The sequence below is a fragment of the Plasmodium vivax genome, chromosome 13, assembly GCF_000002415.2.
Source record: "Plasmodium vivax chromosome 13, whole genome shotgun sequence".
In the NCBI taxonomy this organism is placed as follows: domain Eukaryota; phylum Apicomplexa; class Aconoidasida; order Haemosporida; family Plasmodiidae; genus Plasmodium; species Plasmodium vivax.
Window position 1 is genome coordinate 1,264,250 of NC_009918.1, and position 22,896 is coordinate 1,287,145.

The 22,896-nt window shown below is 44.8% G+C and overlaps 4 protein-coding genes across 4 annotated transcripts; 3 read left to right on the forward strand and 1 right to left on the reverse strand.

Moving 5' to 3' along the window:
* Positions 1–585: 585 nt before the first annotated feature.
* PVX_085550 (hypothetical protein, conserved) lies at positions 586–11,226 on the forward strand (the record flags this gene model as incomplete). The annotated part of the gene is made up of 1 exon (XM_001616723.1): positions 586–11,226. The coding sequence occupies one exon, from the start codon at positions 586–588 to the stop codon at positions 11,224–11,226; it is 10,641 nt and encodes a 3,546-aa protein (XP_001616773.1).
* Positions 11,227–12,169: 943 nt separating this feature from the next.
* Positions 12,170–15,211, forward strand: PVX_085555 (ubiquitin fusion degradation protein, putative). The gene is made up of 9 exons (XM_001616724.1): positions 12,170–13,021; positions 13,277–13,362; positions 13,515–13,583; positions 13,733–13,863; positions 14,022–14,115; positions 14,235–14,316; positions 14,412–14,452; positions 14,667–14,792; positions 14,900–15,211. Exons 1-9 carry the CDS (start codon positions 12,781–12,783, stop codon positions 14,981–14,983), a joined length of 954 nt encoding a protein of 317 aa, XP_001616774.1. The 5' UTR covers positions 12,170–12,780; the 3' UTR covers positions 14,984–15,211.
* Positions 15,212–15,286: 75 nt separating this feature from the next.
* On the forward strand, positions 15,287–17,137 carry PVX_085560 (hypothetical protein). The gene is made up of 4 exons (XM_001616725.1): positions 15,287–16,042; positions 16,392–16,445; positions 16,633–16,717; positions 16,883–17,137. The coding sequence occupies exons 1-4, from the start codon at positions 15,927–15,929 to the stop codon at positions 17,060–17,062; spliced, it is 435 nt and encodes a 144-aa protein (XP_001616775.1). The 5' UTR covers positions 15,287–15,926; the 3' UTR covers positions 17,063–17,137.
* Positions 17,138–17,791: 654 nt separating this feature from the next.
* Positions 17,792–21,214, reverse strand: PVX_085565 (DNA replication licensing factor MCM2, putative; the record flags this gene model as incomplete). The annotated part of the gene is made up of 2 exons (XM_001616726.1): positions 20,882–21,214; positions 17,792–20,704 (listed from the first exon to the last, which is right to left on the reverse strand). Exons 1-2 carry the CDS (start codon positions 20,885–20,887, stop codon positions 17,792–17,794), a joined length of 2,919 nt encoding a protein of 972 aa, XP_001616776.1. The 5' UTR covers positions 20,888–21,214.
* Between the last annotated feature and the right edge of the window lie 1,682 nt (positions 21,215–22,896).

A 22,896-nucleotide genomic window follows, 5' to 3' on the forward strand; every position in this document is an offset into this window, starting at 1 on the left:
TCACACGCCATACGTTCATGTATGCCAAACGAGTATAGGCTTTCGAGGAGGCACCTTTTACGCGAGCATGCATACGCATGTGCATTCGGCCATATCTCTGTCGGCTGAAAGTTGCGTAAAAATGAACGCCCATTTTTATGTTACTAAAAAAGAAGATAAGAAACTGCACAGCGTGATGTGAAAAAGCGTGTAGTTCTCTCATTTGTAAATTTGATTTCCTCTCTCTACATCTACATCTTTGTGTTGAAAAAAAATTTGTGCTCAGTTATTGTATCCGTTTTGCGACGCTGATTAGATTTGCGCTAAGGGCACAGCAGGGGGAATTAAAGAAAAATTCCCAAGACAGGAGATGCCCGCGGTGTGAGTTGTTCGCCGGGTTTGCGCTAAACGGAGGCTGCAAAAAAGGCAGAAAAAACGAAAAAAATACACACACATAATCGAATACACAAACGCATACGCAAACACATACATAGGTATATACGCACGCACATTTGTAAGATACCTTGGGACCCATTTCCGTAGGGCGGAAGGGCGCGCCGAACTGATCTGCGCCGCGTCACCGCGATCAATCTCCGAGAACGAAACATGAGGGCGGCGCTGCTTTTCCCCCTGAGCCTGCTATTCCTCGCAGCGCATGATGTCCTGTGCAGCAAAAAGAAGGGAAAGCTACTTGGGAGTTTTCCAAAGAATAGCAACTTAGTGGAGCACCTCTCCTTTTTGGCGGAGGAAGAATACAAAACGTTGTTGCAGGAGGTGGACAGCGAATTAGTAAACAAAATAAAAAGCAAAGAAATAGTGACCAAGGAAAATATAGCGGCGACTTTAAAGCTGTTAGATAAAAAGTATAAAGAAATTGACGATGGAGCTAAGAAGAGGGCTATAGCAAATGTCATTGTTGATATTAGGGAGGCTCTTCAGAAAAATGCACCCCAAGTGGAGAATAACAGCCAAGATGTGGAAAGCAAAAAAGAGCTAAACAAAAGCAACTTTTTACTTAAACTAGAAAATACATACATTAAGAGGGACTTGGCCAATTTTAAAAAAATTACAGAAGACATATCTATAAGGAAATCCTATTTGGATAAAAAATTTAAAACATGTGGTATATCAAGTGAGCAGTTTTTATATGGAGCCCCAGGAAAAATTAACCTATCAGATAGTAGCATAAGAGAGATAGATGACCCTCTGTTCATTAACATCGTAAGTAAGGCCGCATGTCAAGATGATTTCTCTTCCAATAGCGGCTCCTTCCAATCGATTAAGCTTAATAAGTTCCTAGATCTGTACAAACCTGTTCTCGATTTCAACCTAGAGCTGCTAGAAATTGCACTGAAGCATGAAATGAAGGCTTATGAAGACTCAAAGAAGGAGATTTTCTTCCTCATTAGGGACCATTATAAAAATTATGGAGAGGTTAAGAAGTTCCTTTTGAACATCCCTATGAGCAAGATCCCAGATTCTAAGCCAAATGATGAAATGAAAAAAGAAGTCACCGAATATAATAGGATCTTTACCTACTCGGGGGGAATTTCCGAGAGGGGGAACAAACCGACTGATAGGTACATCCTTGGTAGACATGCTAAAGAGCCTGTGTATATTCAGCCCAAGAGATTTAAAAGGATTATAAAAATACCAGTGAAGAAGAAAAAAAATTTTATAAATGATAAAATCCAAATTAAGGTCAAATCGCCTGTCAAGGTTGGCCAACTCTTCCTTAGGAAGAAAGAAAACCCTGAGCAAGCCAAAAAGAATATATGTGAGTATCACATATTTTTAAACAAGAACCCACAGAAGGAAGACGAGGTAGAAGCCGACGCTGTTGCAGATGCCTTTGCAGACGCCATTGTAGATGCTGATGGGGGGAATGTACCAATGGAACATATAACAGTGTCCAGCCCCCTCACAAACGGTAGCAATATTTTAAAAAGGATAACAATTAGAAAGTTTTTTCGTAAAGATTCCACTGCCGATGAAATAGCAAGAGATCGTCCACTACCGCTAGAACGTGAAGGACAACCCGCACTACCCTGCCCAGAATGCTCCCAGTACATTGGCGATGGCTGCTTTTATGCCATCCCCCTAATTCACTTTAACTACCCATCAGGTAGCATGTACTGTATACCCTGTTCTAATTATGACAAAAGTACTTATGAGAAATGCGCCTTTAAGGAGAATTTTATCAACCTCAATTATGGCAACAACTGCCTTGTGTGTATCCCCGCTAGTGCACTTAACACCTGCCTCTGCAATGTGAATGGTATAAACAGCTCCGCGCAAGAAATCCTGGTGAAACATCCGGAGGCCATTTTGCATTACCCGCATGACCAGAATTGTATTTACAACAACGTATGCACCAATTGTGTCTATCCCAATGGGAAAATCTTTAGCCTTTTTCAGAAAAGCTATATTTGCCCGTACTGCAAATTAAGGAGACCGCCCAAGGAGGAGGATCGCGGTGCTGGGTATGGGATTAAGGTGGCATCCTGCGCCGGCCAGCAGGGCGGGTTCTCCGGACAGGCCATGTCGAATTTTACCATCCTGGATGGGGATGAAGATTGGGTCCGGGGGGAGGCCGCCTCTGGTGAGAAATTACACAGTGAGGAGAAGCAGCACGATGAGGAGAAGCCGCTCAATGAGGAGAAACCACACGCTGGCAAAAAACCGCTTGATGACAAGAAGCCATATGGCGGGGCAGAACCAGACCAGCCGCGGGACCCCAGCGAAGGGGAGCTGCCAAACCAAAGAGATTTCCAAAAGACGTACAGGATAGACGTGGTTACAAACGAGTACGACGAAGAAAGACAGGGAGCCCCCAATCGGGTGGTGCCCCTAAGTAGCGATTGCTTCGATAAGGGCAACTTAAAGAGGAGAGATGGGGCCCCCGATGAGGAGGACGAGGAGGAGGAGGAAGAAGAAGAGGAGGAAGAGGAGGAGGCGAAAGAAGGGAAGAAAGGAAAGGAGACAGGTGGAGAGAAGGAGGGGGGGGATGGACCAAAGGTGGGCGGAGCAGACGAGGAAAATGGCGAGAAAGGCAGCGAAAAGGACGGTGAAAAGAATGGCCAAAAGACCATCCAGGGAGACGACGAAGGTGGAGTTAAAGGGAAGGAACAACCGTCGAGCAAGGAGGGAGACAACCAGAGGAACGACGCTGACCCGCGTAGGAACAACAAAGGAACGGCAAAAAAAGGGCCACAAAAGGATGACGAAGCGGGGAAGAGGGACGTAAAACGAAAGGACAAATCCGTCGTCACGGGTGAAGATCTCGAAATGGAAGAAGAGGACGATGTCATCCCAGATGACGCCAGTATTTACGATTTTGGAGAAATGCTGAAGAACGATAAGCACATGAACTATTTTAAGGACCTGTATTACAGCACTGTGCATAACAAAGACAGCGATGAGAACAAGAAGGAAGAAAAAAGCTTCCTCCTAAATTTAAGGTTTTTATATAAGACCACATTTTTTACTAGGAAAAAGACAGTTGTAAGTGCGTTTTTGAAAACACCTAATTTGGACGTTACCTTCAACAAGGGGAAAATCCTCTTGTTATTCAAAAATTTGTTCAGCAAAATTTTTAAAGATGTAGATTATAAAATTAAGGAATCGCTGGTGCAGATGATCCCGGTGGTGGAAAATGATGAAGAGGAGGATGCAGAGCTAACTGGGTTTGACATGGATTTTGGAAAAGTCAAGTCGCACCATGCTGGGTCGATCAACATGTTTAGGCATTCCGTTTTTGACATACACAATATGGCCATTTATTTTGTTGGGCCAGATGAAAAGTACATCCTGCTGGAGGACATCATTAGAGAGATACACGAGGAAAGGGAGGGGGAACCCTCCGACGGGGTTGTGAGACGCTACCAAAAGGGGGACGCCCAGGAGGGGGAGACGTTCCCAAGGGAGGAAGCGGAGGAAGTGAACGAAGCGGAGGAATCGAACGAAGCGGAGGAAGAGGAGGAGGAGGAGGAGGAGGCAAACGAGACGGGAGAAGAAGGGCCAAGCGAGGAGGCAGGCGAGGCTGATGGCGGCGCCGGGCGGGGCGAGGACCCCGATCAAGCGAGGCATGCGGAGCAGGAGAAGGAGGCAGAACAGGGGAAAGAAGCAGAACAGGGGAAGGAAGCAGCACAGGCGAAGGAGGACCAGAAGGGGAGTTTTCAGAAAGGCGAAGCGGAGAAGGAGAAAGAAAAAGTGGACGAGCTGAAACTGAAAAAGGAAAAGCTGCAGCAGGAGGCGGACAAGTTGATGCCCCTGCTTGGCGGGGAGACCCAAGGGGAAGAAGCAAAATCGGCGGGCAGATCGGCGGGCAGATCGGCGGGCAGATCGGCGGGCAGATCGGCGGACAGGTCGACCGATAAATTAACGGACAAACCGACGGACAACCCGACGGAGGCCCCCCCCAGCGGAAAGGAAGCGGAAGGCGAAAGGGACCAAGAAGAGCGCAACGTAGACTTTTTGAAAATCCTGTCGAATTACGGAAGTCTGCTCTCCAAGGAGGACATAAGCGTGATCAAAGATAACTTGAGCAACCTGGTCGTGGACAAGAGGATAATAAACGGAGGAGAAGTCATCGAAATTATTATAAAGAAGGAAGAGCCCACGCAGGAGAAGGAAGAGGCGGACGAGAGTACCGATAAGTACGAATCCATTTCCATTGACGGAGATGAAGGAGTAGACGCGATTAACGAAACGGTGAAGAAGTACATGGAAAAATATTTCAGCGTGCACAATATACCAATTTATTACATTGAAAATGGGCACATCTCGAAGAACACCATCCACGTCACGTCAGACGTTAACTGCGATTTGGAAATGCTCAAGATGAGCATCCTAGGGATTAGCAACATTACAGATATGTCAATAGATCAGTTTAATTTTTTCCTAGTCCCAAAGGAAGTAGACTTTTACAACCCAAGTAAATTTCAGGAAATTCCCCTCTCCATTAGGAATGTACAAGATCTGTACAACTATAGCAAATCGATAGGGAAAAAAATCGTAATAGCGTCGGTTGATGAGAAAGACATGGACAGTATAAGACCCAAAAGTTTTGACTATTTATACGAGTCGAATAGAGACGGTGAGGGGTTCCCCCCTGGAGAGGACGAGTTTGTGCAAGCGCTCGCGGAATCTGAGGTGACCGATGAAGAGGCGTCCCAAAAGAGCGACGAGGAGGCATCCCAAAAGAGCGACGAGGAGGCATCCCAAAAGAGCGACGAGGAGGCATCCCAAAAGAGCGACGAGGAGGCATCCCAAAAGAGCGACGAGGAGGCATCCCAAAAGAGCGACGAGGAGGCATCCCAAAAGAGCGACGACCAGGCAACCCAGCTGGGCGAAAACACCCCATCTGGGGGGATCAAAATGATGCTGAACAAGTCGAGCAAGAAAAAGGTGCCGGATGAAAAACCCCCACAACGAAGTGAAAACGAAATCGAGTACATAAACAAAGAAATAACCATTTTGGAAGATGAAGAGTTATACGGAAATGGAAGTTATTACAACTTTTTTGAAATCTACTTGGACAACCCGAGTAGAAAAGTGAACATTTACAACGCACCGATACAGAAAGCGTACACCTTAAATCTATTCGCAGTAGATATTATGAACAAAATAGTGCACGTGCCGTCTACATTTATAAATACTAACTCGTATAAGAAAGGCATGTCCATCCTGGATATATACACTTGCCTAGATTACTTCTCCTTTAATAGAAAGACAAACGTGATTAGCTCCATCATTTACGACAAATCGCTCACCTTATATGAAATTTTAAAGCACCTGAACGAGAAGGAGGAGCATCTACTCATTCGAAATAAGAGGACAGAAGACTGTGCAGATGTGGACAATTTAAAAAATGTAAAAATCCCACAGTCTATCAATTTGAAGGATTCCAAAATTATACACCTGGAAATTCCCATTTTTTACCTGGACGATCAGTCATACTTTTATCATGACAGGGTGACTCTGATGAATGTGCCGGAAAGTTTGACCGCTCTGGAGTTGTGCAATTTGGTGAAGAACATAATCAACGCAAAGTTGATTTCCTTCAACTTGAATACACTTAAGGATTTACAAATTTTTACCATTCGGGAGAAGAAGTGGGAAAATGTGGATGACCACTTACCCGTCAGTGAGTTAAAAATGAACCACAATGATTTGTACACCATATTCATTAAAAATAAATTTCTCACGAAAAATAACTTCCAATCTTTAGCTAACTTAGAAATCGATTTAGCCGATAGCAACATCTACGTAAAGAAGCTGGACATTTACATCAACTATAATTTTGGCCCCTACAGCCTGCACAACTTGTCTCTATACATTGGCGCCAACAATTTGAAGCACCTGATTTTGAGGAATACCAATGCCTTCATATCGGACTCCTTCTTGCGCGAGTTTTTCTTTGTGTACAGCAGGAGGCACCCCGTGGGGGGTGCTTGCCAGGCGGTGCGCGCCGAACCGGGTAGCGGTGAGTTGAGCGGCGAGCTGAGCGGCGCTCAAATGGGCGGTGACCAACTGAGCTGCGGTAAACTGGGCGGAAGCCAACTGAGCGGGGGGGAAGACCCCGAAGTGTACATCGAAGACGAGGAAGAGCCCAAGGGGGGGGGCAAAAAAATCGCCTTCCTCTTCCTCCTCAACATGCTGAGCAGGTTCTACAAGATAAAATTCAGTGCGAGCAGAATGATGGAGACCGTCCTGGCGTCGCTGTTCGAGCTGAGCGGAAAGGACTCAAACGAAAACCCACTACTGGAGGTGAAAAAATCGTCCAAGAAAACCAAAAATTTGGAACTGTACCTAGGGGACAACTCCAAAAAGATATCAGTAAAGAATGTGCCCCTCGCATTATTGGTGTGGAAATTCATCAATATCCTGATGAGGGGATCCTTCAACATCCCCGTGGAGGAGAAAGAAAAGCTGTACAATTTATTTGTAATCGTTCCGAGGGATAAGGACAGGGTGAGGAATCACGACTACTACTTTAGCTCCACCCCTGGGTACACCATAGAAGAAGTGGTAAAAATTATAGAAAAGGATAACCTCCTCTTGATGAAGGCATACCCAGATCATCTTAACCACATTCGGAACAGCGAGCATTTCGACTCTTATATGATGTTCCCCCTCGATTCGCTACCCTCCGTAATCGACTTTAACAACCCCGTTGGGTCTCTTAGCTTTTACGTGAACTACAAAAATGAAAAAAAAATTACACATATTATTAACGTGCCAGAGAAGATAACCACAGATAAGCTGCTCAAGTCTATACTGCTGGACATGTACTCCAAATGGCAGAAGTTGCCAAAGGATGAGAAGATCAAATTTTCGCTCTACGTGGATAATGACGAAATAACGGATGTGAAGAAGTACATCAATTCTGGGCAGGGCGCCCAGTTACGCACCTTCATTTCATTGGGGAAAAAAAATAATGAACACAAACGGTCCAAAAAGAACTACGTCGACTTGGACAACATATCGGAGGTAGATTCGATTAACTTCTCCGATGCGGAATTGAAGACGGCTCAGCTGTACGATAACGTCTTGAGGGAGATCCTCGTGAAGGACTACATCGACTATAATAACATCTCCGTGAGTGGGTACACCCTCTCGATATACGTCTATGACGGGGTGGCCTACAAACCGGTGGTCATTTTTAACGTCCCCCTGAGCGCAACGAACAAGGACATCATCAACTTCCTCCTCATAAAGGCGAATCATATTAACACGAAAAAGTTGGTTGACGAATTTTTGCTGCTCAACGAGGAGTCCTTCATTTTGATGAAGACAAAAACTATCGTGGAGCAGAACGTCGTTTTTATAGGGGAACTCACAGAGCTTATCAATTTGGACCGAACCAAACTGTACATTGTGCACAAACCGCTATTCACCCCCCTAGATGATGTATTCAAAAATGTGGCCGGCAGAAAGTACGACTTTAAGTCTGAAAAGAACACCGTGCTGAACGTGAGTGAGGAAAAGGGGACTCTCACCTTCAACCTCATGTTTAACAAAAATAAGAAGAGAGTTCTAACCGTTGTGAACATTGCACACAGCATGTACATCACGGAGTTTCTACGATTTGCCATTGGCTACCAACGAAAGTGGATCTACAAATACGTGAACTTTTACCTCATTAAGGGAAGCGAAAAGTACGTCTTAAATGACTACAGGGATGTCATACGGTACGGAAGAACCATCAGCGAAATTTTCAAAATGTGCAAATCTGGAGACCCATGCACGCTGCACATTGAGATTATGGCGCATGACTCAACCAACAAGGTGAAGAAGCCAAACCAGGAGGGCAAAGAAAAAGGAAGCGTAGTCATAAAGGAGTTAAGGAGAAAACTCGTGGCGGACGAAATTGACAATAAAAAGTTGGACCTCTCCGTGGTCTGCTTCGAGTACAACGCGGGACTTTACGAGAAGCACATTTTTGGCGCCTCACGAATTTGTAACATCCCGAAGAATTACACCGTGGCGGATGTGCTGACACACGTCAAGACCAAGTTGAAAGAAGAAACGAAGATGAAAAATGTAGACGATCTGGAACTTCGAATTATATTTAACGAATCGTATGTAACCATACCCAAGGAGCTGAACATGGAATATGTGATTAATTACTACTTCGCGGATGCCCCCTCCATCGTCTCCATTTCGGAAAAGGAGGAATTTTTAAACCTCATACATCTGACCCTGCATGATACCGTTATGGATATAAAGAATGACACCTTTGTGAAGAGGAGCATACCCTTGTACATAAAAAAGGGAAGGCACTTACAAAATGTGAAGCTGAAAAATATCCCCTTCGGCATTACGGAGGACAGCTTGGTAACCTACCTGCTAAATTATTTAACAAAAAATTCGGAAGTGATTAAATTTATGAAGGACAACACGTCCGTGTGCATCTACCCGAACTGCGACTCTGTGTATGTGCACTTGGAGAAGAAGCAGCTCTCCTTCGTAGCATCTTTGTCGTACCACATCGCCATGAAGAAGATCATCTACCTGTCCACAGTGGAGTCGCATGAGAACTTCTACAGCCAAATGAGCCACTTCGAATTCAACTTTGAAAAGTCTCAATATTGTAGCGAAACCAAGGCGGACAGAAGCAGCAGCAGCAAGGCCAGCAAGAAGAAGAATAACTCAGATGTGCTGATGAACATCGACGTGAATATTCACTTCCCAAATGTACATAGAACCGTTCGAGTGAAAAATTTCAACATGAATATGGAAATAGATGACCTGTTGAGCAAAACGTTTCAGTCTATAACGACGAAGAGCTACAAGTGGAAGGACCTGTTCACCTTTGTCGGCAGCACGTCCAAGTATAACAACCATAATGGTAAGGGGAAAGCCAAGCTAGAGGGGAAGAACCACCTGGAAGATAAGAAGGCCAAGACGTTTAAGGACTACCTGAATGAAGAGGGAAACATCACCTTCATCTTTAAGTCGGAACATAGTGCGATACACGATTATTTAATTTCCAGAGTTATCTACCTACCCGCTATGATAAACTACCAGACAAAATACATCTCTCTGAAAACGAGCATTAGCGGCTTTCACAACAATTCCACGACGCTGTATGGGTTCCCAAGTTACTTAACCCCCGCATTTACACTCACCATAGTGCAGTACAATTTTTTCAAATTGCTTGGGAAGACCTATTTGGACCTCTTCGGGTGCTCCTACGAAGATCGGTTTAACGAAGAGGATCTGTATGAGCATACGCACATGGCGCTGAAAAAGAGCAACCCCATTTTGAGTGATTCCCTCAAGGGAGAAAGCAAAAAGGAAAAAATGAGGCTTATCATGAGGGTCAGAAAAAAAGACGGCAAATACATCGACACGATTAAAGATCTGACGACCTCAGAATTGAACATAGAATGTCAGAAGTTAGAAAATGAAGAAGACATGGAGGAGTGTACCGACATGATATCCGCTCTCAACACGTCATCCATATTCTGGAGGAGTGGCGTCTTAGGCTTTATGGCCAACTCGGTGGTCATCCGAGATAACTACAACAACACGTTGATGTTGCCATACATCGATTTCAGAGTGAATGAAAAAATTCTTCTCCAAAATATTCTGTGCCATATTAACTTGTCGCCCTATCTGTATAAGCTCTTCGAATTGACCCACATCGACAAAAAAGGAATCAGTTTTAAGAAAGGGTTGAAGAATAGCGTGCCACACATTCAGTGCTTGCTATCCTACGGCTTTAGCATTTACTTTGACCTTCACCATAATAATAAGCTGGATAATTACTATGGGTTCCAAATGGGGGGAGTAGAATCTTTTGATATAACCCAAGTACATTCCTTCCAAAATTTGCATGAACAACATTTCGTGGAGTTCTTTCTTCACAATTCGGATGGCTCACATGTGTTTGTGAAGAACGTTTACAGAGACATGACTGTCTCCACGCTCATCAATGAGCTGTCCAAGGCGAGACACCACATCCACGGCGTGAGGTACAACGAGGTGTCCTCCTTTTACAAGCTCATATACATCCTCGACGAAAAGGACGTTTTCGAAATCAGGCCGGAGGCCTCCATCGAAGACGTGTACGACATTGTGCTGAGGTACTCCAAGTCGAACTTTGTCCTCAAGGTGGTGAAGAAGGCCGGCCAGGGGGGCAGCCCCAGTGCGGAAAGTGATGCTAGCGGTGGGAGCGGCGGAAGCGAACGCGGTGGTGACGGTCGCGGTGGCAGTGCTGATCGCAGCGCGGAGAGCGACATGCCCGAGATGCACCTGAGCACCTACCCCGCCATCGTCGACCTGAGCCAAAACAACTTCCAAGTCATCATGTACCTGCAGCTGAAGCCACTGGAGAACAACAACCTCTTCAGAGACCCAACCGCCCCCAAAATTATTATCAACAACGTCCCCTCCAGCACCTTCATCGTTTCCATCAAGGAGTACCTCCTCATCTTATTTAAGGACTACTTTGAGCGACTAGAACTTTCTCAAAATTTCCACACCAAGTTTTACGAATTTGAAATCAACCTAGTAATCGTCAGCTCGAATCCAGTCACCAAAAAGATACAGGAGCTGAACGCGAACATTCTCAGCAACCTCACCGTGTCCAACTTTTACAGCGTCTACTACAACGCCGGTTTGGTTCTGCAGCTGGACAAGGTCAAAATTTTCAAGCCCAACTTTTACAACGACTTTATAAACCACTTTTCCTCCGTCGTCATCGACTTTTCTTACCAGTCGCTTCAGAAGAGCTGATTCGGTGGGCGGCAAAGAGGTGCCCTCGACGGGAGCCCCCTGTAATGTTACACGAATGTGCGAGCTCCCCCAAAGGGTGCCTTTGTACGGGCGCTTTTGTATGAGCGCCTTTGTACGGGCGCCTTTGTATGAGCGCCTTTGTGCGAGCACCTTTGTGAGAGCCCCCCCTTATCAACCGCTTCACTTCTGTACCTTTGTGAGAGCCCCCCCTTATCAACCGCTTCACTTCTGTACCTTTGTGAGAGCCCCCCCTTATCAACCGCTTCACTTCTGTACCTTTGTGGAACCCCGCGAGGTATCACCGCATGGGGGGAATCGCCTCTCGCGCGGGGCTACTCCACACATGTGAGAGACACCCAAAGAGCCGCTTCTACTAGGATAGTGATTCCTGGAGAAGTGATAAGGGGGGGTGGAAAACTCCTCACCACGACATGGTAAAAAAAAAAATAAACACCTTTTAAAATGACGCTTTAGCACGATTTTTTTTTTTTTTTTTATAAACACATTTCGCACAATTTGGGGAAAACAGCCCCGCACTGCATCCACACTGGGGGCAAATTATTCGGCGGGGGGTCCGCCTCCCCGTCGTCCACAAAGAGTTGAGGGGGCAAAGGCGTTTGCACGTTGGCACGTTGCTACTTCGTATGTTGACAGTCGGCACGTTGCTACTTCGTATGTTGGCAGTTGGCACGTTTACATTGGCACTCGCGTGTGTCCTCCAAACAGCGCTGCAAAGCCGCCACACCGTTCGGGATCAAATAAACGTGCGTTGCTCGCTCCGTGCAGACAGTGGGAATGACACTGCAGAGGTTTCCAACCCGCACATGTCGTTTCGAAACAGAATTGGCGAAAAAAAAAAAATTTTTAAATGGAGAAAAATGCGTGAATTTCTTCTGCACGCAAAAAAAAAAATATATATATATATATACATATATATACATTGTCAATCGTTGTAGCAAATGTCAATGCATGACATTCCACATTTCACCTTTTTAAAATAAAAAAAAAAAAAAAAAAAAAATATAATTCACTTAACAAAACTGCGGGATATAACACGCAGGATTATAGGGGTCCGCTCCTCTTCTGGAGGCTTAAAATTGCCTTTGCGCAGAAAGACCATTGCAAAAAAGAAATTAAAAAATACGTGTATGCGAGCGTATGCATTTATATGCCTGCCCAGCGCACGCGCAGATACGTCGCCAAGTCGGAAGGGTGACTCCGCTCGCCAGCAGATAATAGCAGTTTGCTACGTCGGCAAGGGGAACTGCCTCGACGTGACACGACTTTTTTCTCGCAGCCAGGAGGTAGATTGGTCGACCAGCCGATTGGTCCACGGGGGGAGCAGTCCACGGGGTGAACACTCCACCGGGTTAATAATCAACCGGCCAAACAGCCAAGCAGCAAAACAGCCAACCCCCCCTTTGGCCGCACAAATTTGAAGTCTTCCCAGCCAAATGATTACATAACATTTCGCAAAAAAAATACGAAAAGGGAAAGAAAAAAATCTTCCAAGTTCTTTTGGCCCCCTTCTTTTTCACAATCATCTTGTTAACTATGGTAAAAATTGAAACATTAAAATGTGTAAGCAAGGTTTACATACAAAATTGCAAAAAAAAAAAAAAAAAAAAAGTGAGGAAAAAATTGTCTTTATTCCCCTTCCTGCAGTGGAGTTTTACGAATTTTAATAATTTCCTGGGCAGAGACTTTTTGAACATATCCGAACCGTTCACGGAAGAATACACCTGCTACCCTGTGTCATTCATTGGGAAAGATGACATGGAAAATGGAAACAAAAGTAACGACTACATTTGTGCTGATCGTGCTTACCCAGCAGTGCTGCTCGATGGACACTGTCGGCTCAACCCACTTCGTCAGACACAGCACATGTGCATACATGATAAACGAATTGGATGAACCGCGTTAAACGGATTACACTGCGTGTTGAAAATGATTAACCTTGTGAGGGGCATGTTTAATTTCTCCCACCTGTTGGGCCACTCCTACACTTTCGAGTAATCCCCATCTTCCCTTTCGTTTCGCTCCCCCAAAGTCATACTTCCACAGACTGCTCTAAATGCCCTCGCTAGGAGACACATTTCATGGCCAATGCTGTTCGAAGTATCTAACCCGTACACGGTAAGAGTCGTTTTTTTCCTGAAGGGGTCTCCATCAAATGAAGGCAGTAGAATGCTGCCTCGAAGAGTAACAGGAGGGAGCTCCCTTGGGCCCACCTGTTTTGAGATTTACTCGCGGACAACCAAATTTATCTGTTCCAAATTGCATTGCAGGAGAAGCGCACACACAGTGGGGTTCTGGAGTTTATTTCAGACGAGGGGACGTGCCACATGCCATACTGGGTAAGGGGCAGTGGACTGGCGAGGATGAGCAGCAGTCGATAGGCAAAAACGACGCGCATGTGAGCGTGCAAATTTAATAGACCACACATGAATGGTGTACCTATGCAGATGCGTGTAAACGGCATCTCTTCCCTGCCCTCCCTTCGCAGATGATGCAGCAGCTGTGCCTGAAGGAAGGAGACATCGTGAGAGTCACCAGCGTTAGCCTACCCAAAGGCACATTTGTTAAGCTGAAGCCGTGCTCGACGGATTTTATGGAACTCTCCAACCACAGAGCTGTGTACAGTTACATGGGTTCGCGGTTAAGGGGTACCTCCCCCTCGCCAACACGCAAATGTGTGCGTTGCTACGTATAGAGAATCCGTTTGTGCGTGGTTGATTAGGCTGAAATGTGCAAAATGGTTTCCTTTTTTCCTTCTTTTTTTTGTCTCCACTCAGCCTTGAAACGGCCCTGCGGAATTACGCCACCCTGACCATTGGCGACAATATCGTAATTCACTACTTGGGAAATACATACGAGATAAAGATTGTGGTACTTTTTTTTTGGAGCGGCTGGGAATGGCCCAAATGTGTGTGCGCCGACGAATCGTTTTTTAGCAGTCCATTCGATACGTCGCATCTACATATACGCACCCTTTTTTCGGCACACAGGACTTGAAACCCGCCTTCGCTTGCACTATCATCGAAACGGACGTCGAGGTTGAATTTGAAGAGCCAGTGGACTACAAGCAAAGTAATAACACCTGCACGCACCAACGTTTGCATTTGTTTATGCATCCTTTTTGAGGTTGCCATCGTTACATATTTCTGCGTGTGCCCACATCACAGGTGTGCAGTATGTGGAGGAGCCCGTGCCCGTGGAAGAAAGCGTAAGTGGAGAAAAGGAAAAAAAAAAAGAAAAAGAAAAAAAAAATAAATAAAATATAACATAATACAATATAATAAAATAAATAAACTATAAAGGGGAGCCACACCACCGCTAAGTGGACTCCTTACGCCCCTTTCGCGTACCATTTTGGGTCCCCCCCTTTGCGTTTTGTGCACCTGTGCAAACATCACAAATGGGCTCTTAACCCCCTTTAGAAATTCAAAGGAAAGGGACAAAGGACGGACGGAAAAGCCTGCAAAACCAGTAAGAAGAATAAAGTCAAGCAGAAGGTTGTAGAAAATATTGAGCCGTGGAAGGATAAGCTTGTTGGAGGAGTCAGGGTAATCCTTCAAACGACCGTTCAATAAATACGTCTTTTCACGTAAATGCGATCCATATATAATAAGTGAAGTGATAAAATATGCCGCCAAATGACCCCCATTTTTAGACCAAGTGTGCCGAGTATGAAGATCTGCTAAGGAAGGGCCGTATCCCTGGAATAATTGGAAAATTTCAAGAACGAAAAAACTAAGGACAGTCAAGGGGAATACCCTTTTGTGTACGTTGTGGCGCCTGTGCGATTTGCCTCCATTTCCTTACCGCGCTGAATGGAGTCTCTCTTCCCTTCACAAGCCATAATTCGAATTCGTGTAAATTTGTGTACTTCCCTTAATTTTTTTTTTTTTTTTTTTAACGTCACCTCTGCACATGCACAAATATTTTTTGTTAAAATGTGTTTCATGTATGCAAAGCAACCTGCAACAAAAAAAAAATAAATAAAATGCGAAAGGGGGAAAACTACCCAAAACGACACAAAAAAATGAACAGCTTTTTTGGAAAAAAGAAAAAAAAAAAATTTATATCACCTCATCCAATGTGCACAGCGAAAGCAATTGCTTCAAAAATTCTCGCAAAATATATAGAGAGAAAAAAAAGCACTGGCGCGATCACAGCGTATCCATAAATGTACGCAGCAAGTGTAAACATTTGTGTGTTCAGTTTTGGAAGAGTAGAACGCACGTGATAGTGATAGCTTAACCCGAGCAGCGCGATTTGCAATCAAGGAAGAAAAAAAAAAAATAAAAAATAAAAAATAACCTTTGCGGACCGCACTGAACACGAAAGGGGCCCCCTCACTCATCAGCAAACCGCGAGAAGAACTAAATTGCATGAGGGAGCTAGCAGTCGAACAAGAGAAGAAGTGATTGAAAAGGCGAGGTGACTGAACGGGCGAAGTGACGGCATATCGCACCCCCCGTTAAGGAAGCAAAAACGGAAGAACAAGGTTAACACGCCCATCACCCACAACGAGCAATTGCCCAACACGCTGCACGCATCACCTCACGAAGGGACCAGTCCAAATCTGTGTGCATCCCTCCAAAGCATCACATCACATCGCACCACATCTGAGCGTGACGCCGTTTCCAGTAGACCAACCAGCTATACACCAAGATAAAATAAGGGAACCCTTTAAAATGAACAAAAAATGCGAAGAGATAAAATTAAACTACTACACGTGCTTGAATAGAAGCAAGAGGAACCCGGGCAAGTGCAGGGATGTGGAAGCCGAGCTCAGGGAATGCTCCAAAACGTAAGCACGCACAAATAAATATATGCACTAATGTTCATATATATGTGTGTATTTATGTACGCGGGGAGGTCTTCACTTTCGGACCAAGTTCAAAAGTAGGAGACCTCTTGAGCGTTTTCCGTGAAGGGGCGAGGAAAGTTAAAAGAGAGAGAGGGAGGCACCGCGAGAGGAATCGTCGAGGAGAAGGCGAGGACACACGTTGCCCTCCCCACTCGTAAAAACTGACTTCCTAAACGTAATGAACACGTCAAGGTGTGTCCCCCCTCTCATGCACATATCATATCGCCCAACGTGCCAACCTACCCCCAACGATCACTCATCACGCTTCCCTACGTTGCGTCCGCCACAGGACAGGGGAGTCCTACTGCATAGACGAGATTAACAACCTTATGGATTGCTCCAGGTATTTTTACTCCCCCCACACACACACATAATGGGATCTGTGCAAATGGGGAACCCCTCCTCTGACAGCCGCATGACGCGTAATAGAATCATCCGAACGAACATTTCGTTTGTTCCACCCCGAAATGCAAAGCGGACAAAATTAAAGCACAACTAATGATTCGTTTTGTTGGCCCCCAATTTATTAGGACCCCAGATCCCACAGCTTGCGCGAAGGAGTTTTTCCTTTTCCGCGAGTGCAACCGGCCGGATGGACGGCACATGATGATAGAGGTTCTTTGGAAAGAGGCAAAGGGGGAAAAGGAGGCAAAGAGGAAGTGCTCATGGGAGCACACCTGCCTCCTCCTCCTCCATACACACATACGTACGTACGTGCATACGTGTACCCCAACGCGCGTGTACTCACCTGCGCGTTCCCTTCCCCCTTCCCTCCAACAGGACGGAAAATACGTCATCGCGAAGGAACACCTGGACAAGTACAACGTCAGCAGCGCCATCATAGGGCCGGTGGACGCCCCAGAAAGGGTCAACTCCAACACGGCGGCTTTTCTGGAAAAAATGAAAGAAACTTTGCACTTAAAAAATTTTAAGGAAAAATTCGTTGCATACAAGTGGTGAATGTGCAGAAGCGCGGTTATGAGGGCAGGGTAATTTCTATCCCTCCAGTGTGTTCTTTTTTTTTTTTTCTCGTTTTTCTAAAAATGTAAGGGAGGCACAAGTGGTTAGTGCTCCCCACTTTCGCACAGAATGACCCCACGTGATCGCCTATGTGAAGCATACGTGTACCACCCACAAGTTCTACATTCCTGTGGGTAACCCCCAAATGGAAACGTCTCAACATTTGCTAAATTTTGACACTTCTACGGTTTGGAAGAGTTTTACACCCGCGACTGCATTGTGTGCAGCGTCGGATTAGTATGCCCCAAATGAGGCGGATAGGAAAAAAAAAAAAAAAAAAAAAAAAAAAAACTTTATAGTAGGTTGGGCGTAACTTATATAGTCCCTGTTATGCGTTTTTTTTTCCTCAGCAACAGCGTAATTTTTTGCAGTGGAGTGAGTGCTCTCCTTTAATAAAATAAAAAGGGATGTATGCTCCTGTGGAGGATGTCCATTCTGACTCCTTAAAGGGTTCCATACACCCATGTAGGGCAATCACTGCGGTGGGTTAAGGTATGCGCGTAGCACAGTGCAATGGGCCGTAGACTGCCACCACCCCCGTGGCACGCTTCCTTCACTTTGAGTGGAGATTGGCATCACGCCTCGCTCCGCTGGGTGCTTCACTCCCTTTTCCACTTCATCCCGCTTTCCACTTCACCCCGCTTTCTGCTTCACCTCGCCGCCACCCCCTCAAAGCTTAAACTTCTTGCTGATGATGCCCTCCACGCCGTCCCGCTTTATAACCGCGTACTGCTCGTTGAACACCTTGGACTTCATCCAGTTGACAATTTGGTATTCGGAAAACTTATTCTGCATGGCCGTTTTCATAAAAATTTGGAGGGGCAGGAAAACGTTGTTGGGGTTCAGAATTTCCGCTTCATTTTCTGTTCCCGACTCGGCATCATTTTGGAAGGCCTTGGCAGATGCGTTTTTTAGGTTTTCCCGTTGGATGGTCTGTTGTATGGTTCTTCTAACCAATTCGCAGAGGACTTCATGGCCACCCCTGAAGAGGGCCCGGTACCTAGCGAATTCCTTGCTTAACTGTTTGGCGACGGCGAACCTTTGACAGGAGACATAAGATTCGAGTAAAGTGGCAATCGCGTAATCTACATCTTTGGAGACAATTTGTTGAGACAGTCTCATCTTTGCATTTGCTTCAGCAATACGAATGATACTTTCGATATGTCTTAAGGTTAAAGGGTACCCCCCTGATGCGCTGGCCTTTTGCCTAACTCGGCTGTAAAAATTGGAAAGCTTTGCACTAATTTCAGCATAAGGCACATCTGACAAGCCAGGCTTACAGTTAGTCCTAGCATACATGATATACTTCTGCAGTAGGTCTTGTGGAATGGGTTCATAGGCAGAAGATGAGACAATCACATTTTTTAAATTTTCAATTCTTTTCTGGTAATTTTGTGTATTTTCCAATTTGGGGTGACTCAACTGATGATTCGTGACAACATACTCGGCCAGGTAAAAATCCTCATCCACATTTGGAATGTCTCTCAAGACGGTAATTAAGTCGAATCTACTTAAAATAGGATCTGAAAGATCTACATTTTCTTTAAAGGTCAACGTCGGGTCGTATCTACCATATATCGGATTCGCAGCAGCTATGACGGCGCATCTCGCTCTTAAGGTCGTCACGATACCAGCTTTGGAAATGGAGATGGACTGCTGCTCCATGGCTTCGTGAATACTCACTCTGTCCTTATCTGTCATTTTGTCAAACTCATCAATGATGCAGATTCCTTCGTCCGCTAGGACTAACGCTCCTCCTTCTAATGTCCACTCGTTTGTTGTGTAGTCCTTTCTCACTCCAGCAGTTAAACCAACGGCGGAAGCTCCCTTACCAGTTGTATACACCGTTCTTAGGTTGGTCTTATGAACGTATTGCAACACTTGAGATTTTCCTAACCCTGGGTCTCCCAAAAGGAGTACATTGATGTCTCCCCTGATGGTATGTCCCCCTTTGAAATTATTTAAAATGTCTTTATTTTGAATTCCAAAGTTGCTATTGTCACTACTTTTTGCGTTACTTTTGTCTCCCCCCTTTTGAACGCCTCCAAATAGTGCATACGCAATGGATGTCTTGATGTCTTTATGCCCCCAAATAGCTGGTGCGATGGAGGTGATGATTCTTTCCCTTATGTTTGGATCTTTGGACAATTTCAAAATGTCTTTAATGTCATCTTCTGTCAATTCGCTCAGTTGGATGTCCTCTTTTCTCTCTATATTGTTTGCTTCAATTTCTGTTTGCAAAATGGGGAAGCCGTATTTTATGTTGAGCCCTATGTCGTACTTAGTTTTGTATATACCTAAAACTTCTACTTCTTCTCCCGGTTTGACCTTATCTACTAAATCCCCTGTGACGACCACTTCCCTCTGTCTGGGGGCCCTACCAGCTGGAACAGAGCTGGGTGATTCTTGCAGTGTAATTTTCTGAAAATCTGTGTACGCCGTTTTAACTCTGTCCACTGAGAAGGTGGCCGATTGGCAGTGTGGGCAGCGCCTAGGCAGCACTGGTCTCTTCCCATCAGCAAAATAAATGGGCACTTCTGATAAGGTAGTGTCACAGGAGTTACACTTCAGGTACATGACTCTCAGTTTGGGCAAAACGTAACCCCTCTTTATACACACCCCGGTGACTTTAATTAACGTGTTCAACTCGGTGCACCTTAAATTTCTTAGCTGAGTAGAATAGGGCCAGTCTTTCAAAACGACTTTACACAATCTTCCCTTGTACAGCTTTGGAGAAATCCTATAAGCCTCCACCATAAGGCACTCGTGCAGCACTTCTAAAATTTGCTCTGGCTTAAATTCGATCCACTGCACCAAATTCTCACAGTGGAATTGAATCAGATGTTTCGCTGACACGATTAGGGTGTGCTTATCATTTAAAATCATTTTTTCTATTTTGTCAATATAATACTGGTGAGAGCTATTCATATTTTCTTCTTCATTTCCTTCCGACTGGATGGACTGGTCCAAATTTATACCCATGGAATCTTTTAAAGAAAACTTATGCAGGAAGTAGCGAAAACATGTGTCTGCTGCTTGTTGGTACCTTTCATCAAATATGACATCCTTTGGATTTACAGAGAGGCATATTTTGGCGCTCTCCAAATTGGAGAGATCTGGAATGTCCGTCTCCTCTGCTGAGAGATGCATATTTTCTCTCCTCTTTGCCACCTTCTCTGCAACTTTGTCAAAGATATCTTCCTCTTCATCATCTCCCTCCAGCTGATCTTCTAGTGTCTTCCAAAATTTATTCTTTTCGAATTTCCCCTCCTGCTTCCTTTGCATTTGTATGTGTCTTTCTGCTGCTCTCCTCGCTTTCAGGTTGTCTTCATAGTCCAGTTCGTCGTCGATAAAATCGTCATCATACTCGTCATTGTCTAGCCCCAAATTCCGCAGTTTTTGCATTTCCTTCTTTTCGTCGTCCACTCCGAATATGAACCCTTCATCCTCTTCAAACAGACTCTCTCCCTCCAGCTCCGCCTGCCTCTCCTCCTCGTTTAACCTCCCTTCATCGTCCAGCAGGTCTTCCTCGTCAATGTCGTACTTGTTCGACTCTAGGTCTTCCTCCACTTTTTTTTTGTCCTGCGGGGGGGGGAAGCAAGGTGGGGCAGCACAGAGCCAGTCGCGGGGGAAGTTACACAGGGGTGAAGTTACACAGGGGTGAAGTTATATGCAGGGCGAAGATGCAAAAAAAAAAAAAAATAAAAGGTGCAATCGTTTGCGACACTCTCCACGCTTATCAAGCATCTCTCGTATTACCTCCATTGTTGTGTGCAAAGGGTGGAGCAGTTTTTATTGAAAGGGGCACCTCAAATGGGGGGGGTGCAAAACATCTGCTTTTTTTTTATTCCTGCTCGTGAAAGGTATACACTCGTAGCATGCGCACCGCGAAATTGTCACGTCCTCCAAAATTTAAGCTTTTCCCTTCAGCAGTAATTTATTGTGATTCCCGCTCGCCTAGTAGCTTCTTTGCCTATCCCTGCCGCTTTACACTGCTCGATGTGAGTTCGTTATGGCTCTGCTGGCACTCGGGCATTGCTCTGCACTCGCTCGCTTTTGTGCGTTTAGTGGTGTACATGTGCAATTTTGTGTGATTTTTCTTTTCCTCTCCAAAAAAAGTTATACATATATATATGTTATATATATATATTTTTTTCTTTTTTTTTTTTTTTTTTTTTTTTTGCATACGCTCACGCGATCGAGCGATTTTCCCCGCTCGGTGCTGCCTTGAAAAGCGATTTGCAAATTTTGTGCAAAATAAATGTGTAGAGCAATGGGCCACGATGACCTGCGCGGATTGCCTCATCAGGGGTTATTTACCGATTGTTTTAAGATGAACCTTCTTGCTTTCTCCTCACCCTTTTTAAGCGCATTTTGGAAAACGTATTTTGCCTTTTTTGAAAACTGTTTTTGCTTTTTTTGCTCTTTTTGCTAATTTTTTCTCCGGGAGTATGCCAAAAATAATCACCCGTGCGAAGGCGGAGAAACGCGCGTGTCTTAAGATGCGCTGCTGGTACTGCACAAAAGGTTCGCCCCTTCGACCTCAATTTTGTTGGAGAGAAACCCCAAATGGCGGCACACCTCGCGCCCAAGCAGGCACAGACGTACGTGCGTGCCGCTGTGTTCGGGAAAATGCGCTTTACACGTTTTTATGGCAGCCTCAGCTGCAGGAAAGCGCGAAAGGACGAGAAAGGACGCGAAAAAAGGCGAAAGAACAATTTGACCATCTTAATATCGCATACGTATGCTTTCTCCTTTGGGGGAAAAAAATAACTGAAGAGTCATTCCTTTGGGCACCCTTCCCATCGCTTTGTTACTTTCTCCTTTGGGGGTATTCGAAAAAGCGCCAAAATTTTGAACAGTGCAATTTTTTGCATCCGCAAAGGGTAAATTTATTCGTAAAAAATGTAAAAAGGGGGTACACACATTTGGCAGGTAAATCATCATACACATGTGCATTTGCACATATACACATATGTGCTGCTCGCTTTTTTTATTTTCCTGACCCATTGGGGGGGGCATAGGAAGGCGCAAGAAAGCGTATAAAAGGGGAGAAAAACGTAAGCGCGCATAAGGAAATATGGGAATACGCGAGCATAGGAAAACATCCTGAGCAACCACATAAAAAAAAAAAAAAAATCGGGGGAATGAGCAACTTGGCAACGTGGCACATGTAATTCATTAAAAGGCAATTGAAAAAAAGATACCTTAATTCAAATGATTTAAAAAACAGAAAAAAAAAAAAATTTAAATGAATGGAAAAAATAATAGCAATTCATTCTGTGGGGGGAAAAAATTAACAACCTTTTACAGGAACAACTTAAACAATTAAAGGACACTTAATTAAGTCATTTTCGTGTAAAGGGTCTCGCCTTTGTGTAGCGACTTCCATTTTCACATCAATTCGAGACAATAAGCGGTCAATATGGCGCCAATACGCGGTCAACATGGCGAAAATACTCAGCCAATTCGCGACCACTTTAACAACGGCGAGCTTTCTGATGGGTCCGCTTGCTCGCATGACAGTCCTTTAAGCATTGTCCATTTAGTTCCACTGCTTGCTGCCGATAACTGAGCGCAAAAAAAGAACGAAAAAAGGAAAAGTCAAAACGTTTCAGCATATTTTAAATCACGCTTTGTCAAGCTTTTTCACATTTTTCACGCCTATGTTATGTATATGCGGGAAATGGCATGGTGCGCCTTTTGCCACTCTCCTGTGCCGATCTACCTGAACAGTTAATGCAAAGTTGGCAAAGGACGTTGTGATCCCCAAC